The sequence below is a fragment of the Anabas testudineus genome, chromosome 21 (genome assembly GCF_900324465.2).
Source record: "Anabas testudineus chromosome 21, fAnaTes1.2, whole genome shotgun sequence".
Classification (NCBI taxonomy): Eukaryota; Metazoa; Chordata; class Actinopteri; order Anabantiformes; family Anabantidae; genus Anabas; species Anabas testudineus.
Genome location: NC_046629.1, coordinates 1,456,380 through 1,469,092, shown reverse-complemented (window position 1 = coordinate 1,469,092; position 12,713 = coordinate 1,456,380). Strand labels below are relative to the sequence as shown.

The window sequence follows — 12,713 nt, the reverse complement described above, 5'->3', positions numbered from 1 at the left end:
GTTTTCATCAAAAGTACTTTACCCCCCATGGATCTCATTAAACTTTCCACCATGACTGACTAACATGTAAACAACTTTATCAAACTCTGCAGGTTTGTGGCCTCAAGCAACATGACATTTCAGTCACAATCCTACTCTCAATAAGCTTCTTGAAATGTAACAATCAATTGTATAAAAGATGTATAAAAATGAGAATACAGTGGCCCCATTTACAGAAAGACATGGCAGAGGTTTGTGCTGTGCTTCAGATCAGATTAATCAAAAATTACATTGGTTGACCACAATGATGTAGCCTTAATGTGGTGTGAAAAGGGAGAAGCCTTCAACCCTAAGAACACCATCCCCACTGTCAAGCACGGGTGCGGGAACCTAATTTTTTGGGGGTGTTTTTCAGCCGGGGGACCAGAGAACCTAATCACAGTAAATGGCACCATGAAAAAGAAGCAATACATCAAAATTCTCAACAACAACAGCATCAGACAGTCTGCAGAGAAACTTGACCTTGGGCACCAGTGGTGAAGAAGAGGTTAGCAGATAAAAACATTAACGTTTTGCAGTGGCCCAACCGGAGTCCTGACTAAAATTCAATTGAGAATCTGTGGATGGAGCTGAAGATCAGGGTAATGCCAAGGAGACAATGGCAAGGAGACTTTAGCTCATTGCTAAAGATGAATGGGCAAAAATACCAGTGGAGATATGCAAAAGCTGGTCAGCAATTATAGGAAGTGTTTGATTGTTGTATTAGCCAATAAAGGCTTTTCCATTGATTACTTAGAAGGGTATGAATCATTTTGGACATGCCACTTTTTGTTTAAATGTAAATAAAAGATGAGTCATATTTTTCCCACAATGATGCCTCTTGTACATCGTCTTATTTTCTTTTGGGAGAAGCCTGTGTCATTTCCGGTTAAACTAAACTTACTGGTTTAATAAAAGTAACTTTAAATCAGAATTCGCCAGCGGTATGAATAATTTTGGGCTTGACTGTATGTCCTCCTATTCATCAGATACTCTGCAAACAGCTAAATACAGCAAACAGGTGATAAAGGAGGAAATGGAGGCTGCCGATGTGAAAATCCTGAACAAGGAGACAGATTCAGTCTAAGCAGCTGGATCTTCTACAGCACAAACCTCTGCCATGTCTATCTGTAAATGGGGCCACTGTATTCTCATTTTTATACATCTTTTATACAATTAATTGTTACATTTCAAGAAGCTTATTGAGAGTAGGATTGTGACTGAAATGTCATGTTGCTTGAGGCCACAAACCTGCAGAGTTTGATAAAGTTGTTTACATGTTAGTCAGTCATGGTGGAAAGTTTAATGAGATCCATGGGGGGTAAAGTACTTTTGATAAAGACAACATTTCACATGCTCATACAGTTCTCTTTGCAGGATTTGGTTATCACAGAGTGAGTGAGTAACACAATACCGTATAGAAGAAGAGTTATTGCAAAGTGAATCCTCTCTTTAGATTTATAGTCACATGTTCTAGTTACATTTTCCTTCTGTTTATAAAAATTAAAAACCTTTCACAATCAAAATGGAGGAAGAATTAAATATAACATATTTAGTTTTTGATGGGCATGTTGAAATTAACAAATACAGATACCTTTATTTTATTAGTTTCTCCATAGTTTACATTCTGATAATCTGCAGTAATTCTACTATTGTGTACTTGATCTGGAAACACCAAGATCTCCATGAGCCTATGTACATTTTCATTGCAGCTTTGTTACTAAACGCTGTGTTTCTCAGCACTAATATCTACCCAAAACTACTGATCGACTTCTTATCTGAGAAACAGATCATATCACATCAAGCATGTATTGTTCAATATTCTCTGTTTTATGCATTGGGAAGTTCAGAGTTCTTACTGTTAGCAGCCATGGCCTATGACAGATATGTGTCTATATGTAAACCTCTGCAGTATCCAACTATCATGAGAAAAAAAACTGTCATTGTTTTTCTGACTGTAGCTTGGCTTCTGCCTGTATGTCAGCAAGTGGGAATATCAATACTGAGTTCAAACCAAAAACTTTGTAGCTTCACTTTGAAAGTAGTTTTTTGTAATAACACAATTTACAAACTTTTCTGCGTAGCTTCAAAAGCGATATCCATTTATGGTTTGTTCCTTTTGGTATATTCAAATATTCTTCCTGTGATCTTCATCATTTTTTCTTACACCAGGATTCTCATAATATGTTATCACAGTAGTAAAGAAGTCAGGAAAAAAGCTGCACAGACCTGTTTACCTCACCTGATTGTACTAATAAGCTATATTTGTTTGTTTATATATGACGTTATTACAGTTCGTCTGGAATATGAGTTTTCAAAACCTGCACGTTTAATTATGAGTTTACAGTTAGTTTTGTATAATCCTCTATTTAATCCATTTATATACGGACTTAAAATGAAAGAAATTTCTAAACACCTAAAGAGTTCGTTCTGTCAGGAAAATACTTTTTTTTTTTTAAATGTTTGTACTGTATGAATAATGCAGAGTTGTGATTTGTTTGATCCAATTTATGAAAAGCATTTACATTCAGAAATTATACAGGTTTCAACAGAATGGAGCAAGAATTGTGAATTTGCAGTAAAGACTTCTATCAACTTTAACAATGTAATGGCTGATCCCTTTTTTATAGTTTTTGTTATCAAAATCTTACTTAATTTACTTTTACATAAACTTCACAACTTCTGACACTCTGTAATAATAAAAAATTCAGTCAGTCAGTTCTCAAGAATTATATTATATTTTCAGATCACTAATCTCAGGTGGCCATAACAACTGTTGCAAAAATCCATGTTATTGTTTTGTCTGAAGATCATTCTTTATAACTTTGGTTATATGGTTTCTTGTCAGAAAGCATTAAGGATTTAAGACTAATCAGATGCCTCCTTGGAGAGAATAACGAGGGGACTAGTGATGGATATAAATATAATAATCTGAAGTGCCAAAATCTTTTGGACTGCATTGAACATATTGTTTAATATACTATTTTTTCTGTGTGTATCAATATTCTGAATAACCCCACTCAACACCTGACATATTACAACATGCTTTTGATGCATGTTACTATTGACAAAGGCAGACTCTTCACTCAGTCTTTGGAGGGGTTCTGGTAGGGGCTGTGGGAATGTTACTCTTATGTTTATTCTTTCATTTATATCAGTAACTTCAGTATAAAAACAAAATATTTCTGTACGAATATTCTCAGTGTTTGTATAAAGTAGTTCTCTGAAAGTAAAGTACTCAGATTAGATTCAGTATTTAAGATACAGATGTTATCATCTGTTATTGTTTTAGATATATATTTAATGAACGTTGATGAAACTGAGAATGAAGGACCTCCACAAAAAACGGGAAACGCACTGTCCAACTGCTGACTTAAAACTTGCTTCTCCACAGAATGGAAGATCCTGTCAGGAATCATCACTGCCAAACTACAGGTCCACATAAACCAGTACTTGAGCACAGCTCAGAAGGAATTTGGAAACAACACCAGAGGCTCAAAGCACTAGTTTGTGATAGTCACCAAGGACCATGTTTCAGACAGATTAACCTGAGTACAGACTGGATAGAGGAAGAATGTTGGTAGTAAGAAGGAATAAGATGATGGGTTAGAACTAGCAGGGAGCCATATAGCAGAAATACAACCTTGCAGGCCTCCCATTCTACATTTTGGAACTCTAGGAACCACAAGAAAACCTGCAGTCTGAGAACGGAGAGTTCTGTTGGAAAAAAATGGAACTATGAGATTTTTGAGATAAGATGGAGCCTGATTATTAAGAGATTTAGAAGTGAGGAGAAGAATTAAAATTCAATTCTGGATTTTACAGGAAGCCAATGGAAAGAAGCTAACGTAGGAGAAATATGATCTCTCTTACTAATTCCAGTCAGAACTCTTGCTGCAGCATTTTGGATTAACTGGAGGCTCTTTAATGAGTTATTGGTACAAACTATTAATAATGAATTACAATAGTCCAGTCTGGAAGTAACTAATGCTCCTAATTTTAGCTTTAATGTTTCTCAGGTGGATAAAGGCAGTTCTAGAGATTTCTTTGATGTATGAAGTGAAGGAGATATCCTGATCAAAGATAACTCAGAGATTTCTTACAGTATTACTTAAGGACATTACTAAGTCATCAATGGTGAGAAAGTGATTAGACATAGTGCCTCTGAGATTTTTAGGCCCAAACAGTATAACCTCTGTCTTGTCTGGATTTAGGAGAAGGAAATTGGAGGACATCCAGGCCTTTGTGTCTTTTAAGCAGCATGAAGTTTGAATTATTGATTAGTTTCTTCTGGTTTTAGAGATAAGTATAGCTGGGTATCATCTGCATAACAATGAAAATTCAGTGTTTCCTAATATTATTGCCTAAAGGGGACATATATAAAGTGAAAAGAATCGGTCCAAGCACAGATCCCTGTGGAACTAGCTAACTGTAGCTAACTTCACTGTGTATGGAAGACTCTTATAGCCCTTTCCTGACTTTTGAGCAGCCGCAATGCACAGCTGCAGGTCCTTAGTGAGCTCCGTTGTCTTAGCTATGATTGTCCACAAACCAGCAGCAGAAATGTGTATTTCTCGTGTTGAGTTGATTAAAACAACTGTTCCCAATGAATCAGATTAATTAGCATGCTTTACAACAGCTTGGACTATTTGGAATGGTATAAAACTTTGGCTTTTCCCATAGACTGTGACAGTTTGCAAAGGGTATGAATAATTTTGGACATGCCACTCTTTGGTTAAATGTAAATAAGAAATAAGTCATATTTTTCCCACAATGACGCGTCTTGTATATCGTCTTATTATCTTTTGAGAGAAGCCTGTCTTATTTCCGGTTAATCAAAAAAGTACCTTTAAGTCAGAATTCGCCAGCGGTATGAATAATTTTGGGCTTGACTGTATATGCTGATGGCTTGGCTCTCTTTCTTTTTTATTACCATTGAGCTTTGTATTTCTGCTGTATGGCTCCTTGCTAGTTCTAACCCATCATCTTATTCCTTCTTACTACTATTTGGCCAGACAGAATGAAAATGTTCATTAAATATATATCTAAAACACTGATAACATCTGTATCTTAAATACTGAATCTAATCTGAGTACTTTACTTTCAGAGAACTACTTTATACAAACACTGAGAATATTCGTACAGAAATATTTTGTTTTTATACTGAAGTTACTGATATAAATGAAAGAATAAACATAAGAGTAACATTCCCACAGCCCCTACCAGAACCCCTCCAAAGACTGAGTGAAGAGTCTGCCTTTGTCAATAGTAACATGCATCAAAAGCATGTTGTAATATGTCAGGTGTTGAGTGGGGTTATTCAGAATATTGATACACACAGAAAAAATAGTATATTAAACAATATGTTCAATGCAGTCCAAAAGATTTTGGCACTTCAGATTATTATATTTATATCCATCACTAGTCCCCTCGTTATTCTCTCCAAGGAGGCATCTGATTAGTCTTAAATCCTTAATGCTTTCTGACAAGAAACCATATAACCAAAGTTATAAAGAATGATCTTCAGACAAAACAATAACGTGGATTTTTGCAACAGTTGTTATGGCCACCTGAGATTAGTGATCTGAAAATATAATATAATTCTTGAGAACTGACTGACTGAATTTTTTATTATTACAGAGTGTCAGAAGTTGTGAAGTTTATGTAAAAGTAAATTAAGTAAGATTTTGATAACAAAAACTATAAAAAAGGGATCAGCCATTACATTGTTAAAGTTGATAGAAGTCTTTACTGCAAATTCACAATTCTTGCTCCATTCTGTTGAAACCTGTATAATTTCTGAATGTAAATGCTTTTCATAAATTGGATCAAACAAATCACAACTCTGCATTATTCATACAGTACAAACATTTAAAAAAAAAAAGTTTTTTCCTGACAGAACGAACTCTTTAGGTGTTTAGAAATTTCTTTCATTTTAAGTCCGTATATAAATGGATTAAATAGAGGATTATACAAAACTAACTGTAAACTCATAATTAAACGTGCAGGTTTTGAAAACTCATATTCCAGACGAACTGTAATAACATCATATATAAACAAACAAAAATAGTTGATTAGTACAATCAGGTGAGGTAAACAGGTCTGTGCAGCTTTTTTCCTGACTTCTTTACTACTGTGATAACATATTATAAGTATCCTGGTGTAGGTAAAAATTATAAAGATCACAGGAAGAACAACAACATTAGACAAAATGAACAAACCAAAAACAGATACTGCTCTAGATGCCACACAGAAAAGTTTATAAATTGTGTTATTACAAAAAATTACTTTCAAACTGAAGCTGCAGAGCTTCTGATTAGCGCTCATTGCTGATAATCCCATTTGCTGACAAGCAGGTAGAAGCCAAGCTACAGCCAAAAAGATGCTGACAGTTCTTTTTCTCATGATAGTTGGATACTGCAGAGGTTTACATATAGACACATATCTGTCATAGGCCATGGCCGCTAACAGTAAGAACTCTGAACTTCCCAATGCATAAAACAGAGAATATTGAACAAGACATGCTTGATGTGATATGATCTGTTTCTCAGATAAGAAGTCGATCAGTAGTTTTGGGTAGATATTAGTGCTGAGAAACACAGCGTTTAGTAACAAAGCTGCAATGAAAATGTACATAGGCTCATGGAGATCTTGGTGTTTCCAGATCAAGTACACAATAGTAGAATTACTGCAGATTATCAGAATGTAAACTATGGAGAAACTAATAAAATAAAGGTATCTGTATTTGTTAATTTCAACATGCCCATCAAAAACTAAATATGTTATATTTAATTCTTCCTCCATTTTGATTGTGAAAGGTTTTTAATTTTTATAAACAGAAGGAAAATGTAACTAGAACATGTGACTATAAATCTAAAGAGAGGATTCACTTTGCAATAACTCTTCTTCTATACGGTATTGTGTTACTCACTCACTCTGTGATAACCAAATCTTGCAAAGAGAACTGTATGAGCATGTGAAATGTTGTCTTTATCAAAAGTACTTTACCCCCCATGGATCTCATTAAACTTTCCACCATGACTGACTAACATGTAAACAACTTTACCAAACTCTGCAGGTTTGTGGCCTCAAGCAACATGACATTTCAGTCACAATCCTACTCTCAATAAGCTTCTTGAAATGTAACAATTAATTGTATAAAAGATGTATAAAAATGAGAATACAGTGGCCCCATTTACAGATTGACATGGCAGAGGTTTGTGCTGTAGAAGATCCAGCTGCTTAGACTGAATCTGTCTCTTTTCCCAAATGACTTCTACGATTGTGCTATTACATTGGCATTGCACCCACTTCCCCCCAGTACTCGTAGTGCCATTTTCTCAGGTGTGGTTATGTTTTTATAGTAAAAACTATAGATTGTGGCATTGGATGGGTGTTTCAGGGTCTTCACATCAGTAGCCCCCATTTCCTCCTTTGGTCAGCTGTTAGCTGCTAGTCTGAGTAGGAACCCGCTGCTAGTATCTGGATCATTTATATGTTTATGTAGAAATATAAAATAAATAAATTGTTTTTGGCATCAATTTCGACTGTAAGAATTTTAGGTATCTGGCAAGATCAAGTCCAATGCACTTCTTATATTTACTTAAAATAAAAATTCATTACATATATATCTGACATATTGCGGATCATCAACATGACTTCCATTGCAGATTGGTCTCAGCTCGGGTTAACAACAGCCATAGGTCGGATGTGAGTTAAAAGAAAAGGAGAAATTTTGGATCTTGTTAGATGATGTGATGTAGAGCATCCCCAGTGGTGAGATAGTGCTGATTGGTGCAGATTTCAATGGACATGTTAGTGAAGCATAGAAATGTGATGAGATTGTGATGAGCTGTAGTGAAAGTAGTTTAGCTGAAATGGCTGTGGTGAATACTTACTTAATTAGTTCAGAGGAGGCAGGAACATAGGATAACATATAAAAGCAGAGGTAGGTGACCTACATATTGTGCCAATACTGTAATCTGAAAAAGATCAGTGAATGCAAACTATTGGTAGGGGAGAGCGTTGACAGACAACACAGGATGGTGTGGTATAAAATGACTATGGTGGTGAGGAAGATGAGAAGGACGAAGGCAGAGCAGAGGAGGAAGTGGTGGAAGTTAAAAAAGGAAGAGCAATGTGTAGTTTTCAAGGAGAAAGTAAAAGAGGTTCTGGGTGGTCAGGAGGTGTTTTCAGATGACTGGACAACTACAGGTAATGAAATAAGGGAGATTGGTAGGAGGGTACTTGATGTGTCATCAGGGAAGTGGAAAGTGGGCAAGAAGACTTGGTGGTGGAATGAGGACGTCCAGATGTGTAAACAGAGAAAGAAGTTAGCTAAGAAGAAGTGGGACACAGATGATCGAAGAGAGTAGACAGGAGTACAGGACGATGCAGCATAAGGTGAAGGTAGAGGTGGTTAAGGTCAAACAAAGGGCATATGAGAACTTTTAAGCTGGACACTAAGGAGGAAGAGGTGGGTAACTACATGTTGGTGAGGCAAAAAGATAGAGAAGGGAAGGTTGTGCAGCAGGTTAGGGTGATTAAAGATAGGGATAGAAATGTACTGACAGGTGCCAGGAGTGTGATGGGAAGATGGAAGGAGTACTTTGAAGAGTTGATGAATGAGGAAAATGAAAGAGAACAAAGAGTAGAGGAGGTGACTGTTGTGGAGCAGGAAGTAGCAAAGATTAGTAAAAGTGAAGTAAGGAGGGTATTGAAGAGGAAGAAGAGTGGAAAGGCAGATGGTCCTGATAACATACCTGTGGAGGTATGGAAGAAAAGGTGGCAGTAGAGTTTTTGACTAGTTTGTTTAACAAGATCTTGGAGAGTAAGAAGATGCCCATAAATAGAGGAGAAGTGTACTGGTGCCAATTTGTAAGAACAAGGGAGACGTGCAGAGCTGCTACAGCTACAGAGGAATAAAGCTTATGAGCCATAGAGTAGTGGAAGCTAGACTGAGGGCAGAGGTGAGCATTTCTTGAGCAGCAAGTGTCATGCCTATAAAGATTAAAACAGATGCAGTATTTGAATTGAGGATGGTAGGTAGATCTAGAGAAAGTGTCTGACAGGCTGCAGAGAGAGGAGCTCTGGTTTGTATGAAGACGTATGGAGTAGCAGAGAAGTATGTTAGAGTAGTGCAGGACATGTATGAGAGCTGTACGACAGTGGTGAGGTGAGCTGTAGGTGTGATGGAGGAGTTCAAGGTGGAGGGGGGTCTGCATGAAGGATCGGCTCTGAGCCCATTCTTGTTTGCTTTAGTGATGAACAAGCTGACAGATGGGGTCAGACAGGAATCTTCATGCACTATGATGTTCACCAATGACACTGTGCTCTGTTGTGAGAGCAGGGAGCAGTTGTAGATCAGAAAATCTAGAGAGGTGGAGGTGTGCTCTGGAGAGTAGAGGAATGAAGAATAGACTGATACATGTGTGTAAATGAGAGGGAACCAAGTGCAACAGTAAAGTTAAAGGAGCAGAGGCAGAGAAGCTGCAGGACTTTAAAGACTTTACCCCCCACGGGTACGGGTGGAGGTAGATGTAAGGAGTGTTGTGAGACAGTGGCACTGAAGAAAAGACAGGAGGCAGAGCTGGAGGTAGCAGAGCTGAAGATGTTGAGGTTCTATTGGGAGTGATGAGGATGGAGAAGATCAGGAATGAGTCCATCAGAGGGACAGACCATGATGTTCTGGAGATAAGGTCAGAGGACAGGGTTAAATGGAGGCAGATGATTTGCTGTGGCGCCCCGTGAAAGGGAACAGTCCAAAGGAAAAGAGAAATATATCTGACACATTGATAACATCTGATCCATCATCAGTCCCCCTAAGAAGGCCGATCGGTTGAATCTGATTGGTCCTAAATCCTTCATGCTTTTTAACATTGAACCAGGCAACCAAACTCATAAAAGATTATATCAATACACAACAAGAAGAGAAGTGGTGACTAAATTTTATATTATTATACATGTTCTGAATTTATGAAGTTAATTTTAAAAGTACATTAAAGATTTTGGAAAAAAAAAACTGAAAAAGTGATCAGTTAAAGCTGAGAAAAGTCTTTACTGCAAACTCACAATTCTTGCTCTATTTTGTTGGAACCAGTATAATTTCTGACAATGGATACTTAACATACAATGGATCAAAGCAAACACATTCTGCCATCTTTGTACAGAAAAAAATATTGATGATGTTAGCTAATTTTGTCCTGACAGAAAAATCTCTTTAGATGTTTAGAAATTTCTTTCATTTTCAGTCCATATATCATTGGATTAAATAGAGGATTATACAAAACCAACTGTAAACTCATAATTAAACGTGCAGTTTTTGGAAATTCATATTCCACACGAACTGCAATAACCTCAAATGCAAACAAACAAAAGTAGTTGATCAAAACAATCAGGTGAGGTAAACAGGTCTGTGCAGCTTTTTTCCTGACTTCTTTACTACTGTGATAACATATTATAAGTATCCTGGTGTATGAAAAAATTATGAAGACTACAGGAAAAATAGCAGTATTAGACAAAATGAACAAACCAAAAACAGATACTGCTCTAGATGCCACACAGAAAAGTTTATAAATTGTGTTATTACAAAAAATTACTTTCAAAGTGAAGCTGCAGAGCTTCTGATTAGCGCTCATTGCTGATAATCCCATTTGCTGACAAGCAGGTAGAAGCCAAGCTACAGCCAAAAAGAAGCTGACAGTTCTTTTTCTCATGATAGTTGGATACTGCAGAGGTTTACATATAGACACATATCTGTCATAGGCCATGGCCGCTAACAGTAAGAACTCTGAACTTCCCAATGCATAAAACAGAGAATATTGAACAATACATGCTTGATGTGATATGATCTGTTTCTCAGATAAGAAGTCGATCAGTAGTTTTGGGTAGATATTAGTGCTGAGAAGAACAGAGTTTAGTAACAAAGCTGCAATAAAAATGTACATAGGCTCATGGAGGTCTTGGTGTTTCCAGATCAAGTACACAATAGTAGAATTACTGCAGATTATCAGAATGTAAACTATGGAGAAACTAATAAAATAAAGGTATCTGTATTTGTTAATTTCAACATGCCCATCAAAAACTAAATATGTTATATTCAGTTCTTCCTCCATTTTAGAGTGAATATAAATCTAAAGAGAGGATTCACTTTGCAATAACTCTTCTTCTATACGGTATTGTGTTACTCACTCACTCTGTGATAACCAAATCCTGCAAAGAGAACTGTATGAGCATGTGAAATGTTGTCTTTATCAAAAGTACTTTACCCCCCATGGATCTCATTAAACTTTCCACCATGACTGACTAACATGTAAACAACTTTACCAAACTCTGGAGGCCTGAATCCATGGGTGTTGTCGCCCTGTTAGATTCTTCAGTGCTCTATATGAAGTGTTTACATTTCTAAGCTCACTTAGTTTCTTGAATTGTACATTTTGTTACTAATTCATCTGTGACTCGGTAAAACACTACTAAAGGTGCCTAAATGAGAATACAGGGACCCCATTTTCAGAAGGACATGGCAGAGGTCTGTGCTATAGAGGGCCACTGGTCACTGGTCACTAGCCCTTCTGTTTGTGCACTCACTTCAATCAAAATATATATATTTTGGAATATTGTTGACTAAACAACTGATGGAGTTGACTGATGGGAAACCAGAGTTTGTCCTAGTCTCAAAAACTTGATAAACAAAGCAAGGCAGAGATATAGGGGTGGACAGTCAAGCAAAATCAGACAATCCTGTGGAGAAATATGGATGAGAAGGTGCTTAGAAAGTGGAAGGAAGACGCAGGTGAAAATAATCGGATTGATTATGTAAAGCTGGCTGCCAGGAAAATGGGAGAATAAAATGAAAGCATGGAACAGGTATTATGACACAGTCAATACCTTCTTTATTCTGTTCTTAAAAAAAGTGCATAAATTGCATGAGACACCTCAGCCACCACCACAGCATACTGAACCTCTCCTGTCAATAGACAGCAGACTCACTCAGATCAGAAAAGCTAACTAGTACAGTTTCTGCTTCAGTTCCCCAGTGTTCTCAGTTTTCTTTTCTTTTTTATTTCTGTGCATGGTAATTAGCATCAACATCCAATCCTAGTGCTGAAGACAAAAGTGGCTGTTTGAACTTAAGTTTACCCATCTACAGATGCTCAAGATCAGAGACTAACTGCATTTGCCTAAAGAGTCCCTCCTCCCCCAGACCAGTAGTAGCTCAGTTGGTAAAGCAGTCACCTAGAAACCCCATGGTTAATGGTTGAATTCCTTGTTTCTCCTGGCTACATGTCAAGGTATTGCTTGGACAAGACACAGAAACTCGTAGCAGTGGCGAAATGTACTGTCTGGCATCTTTTTCATTAAATAAACTAGTTGAACATAAACTGCAAGATCAGTGGTTCATTCATGGTTCATTCTGGTCACAGTTTCAGATGTGACTTGTAAGTTGCTTTAAATAGAAACGTCTAAAAAATGATATGTAAATGTAAAAATTCAGGTAGGTTCAGACATTAATTCATTGGAGACCTAAGTAGGTTACCAAGCTATTAGCAATGACCAATCAGAACAGAAAGCCAGATGATTAGATTAATTAGATTGAACAAAATGCAGTTAAGCATCTAACCAGCAGAAAAGAGCAGAATATAGGTGTAGGCCCAAACCTAATAAACTCTGTCTTGTCTGAATTTAGGAGAAGGAAA

At 36.9% G+C, this 12,713-nt stretch overlaps 2 protein-coding genes across 2 annotated transcripts; both read right to left on the bottom strand.

Annotated features, from left to right (window-relative positions):
* Positions 1 to 5,889: 5,889 nt before the first annotated feature.
* Positions 5,890 to 6,822, bottom strand: LOC113173290 (olfactory receptor 6N2-like). Its single transcript, XM_026376694.1, has one exon. It carries the CDS (start codon positions 6,820 to 6,822, stop codon positions 5,890 to 5,892), a length of 933 nt encoding a protein of 310 aa, XP_026232479.1.
* A 3,383-nt stretch (positions 6,823 to 10,205) lies between these two features.
* On the bottom strand, positions 10,206 to 11,132 carry LOC113173363 (olfactory receptor 11A1-like). Its single transcript, XM_026376777.1, has one exon. The coding sequence runs from the start codon at positions 11,130 to 11,132 to the stop codon at positions 10,206 to 10,208; it is 927 nt and encodes a 308-aa protein (XP_026232562.1).
* Between the last annotated feature and the right edge of the window lie 1,581 nt (positions 11,133 to 12,713).

Bases quoted from the DNA above. Each gene is read 5' to 3' on its own strand.
- LOC113173290 (XM_026376694.1), bottom strand. From the start codon at position 6,822: ATGGAGGAAGAATTAAATATAACATATTTAGTTTTTGATGGGCATGTT.
- LOC113173363 (XM_026376777.1), bottom strand. From the start codon at position 11,132: ATGGAGGAAGAACTGAATATAACATATTTAGTTTTTGATGGGCATGTT.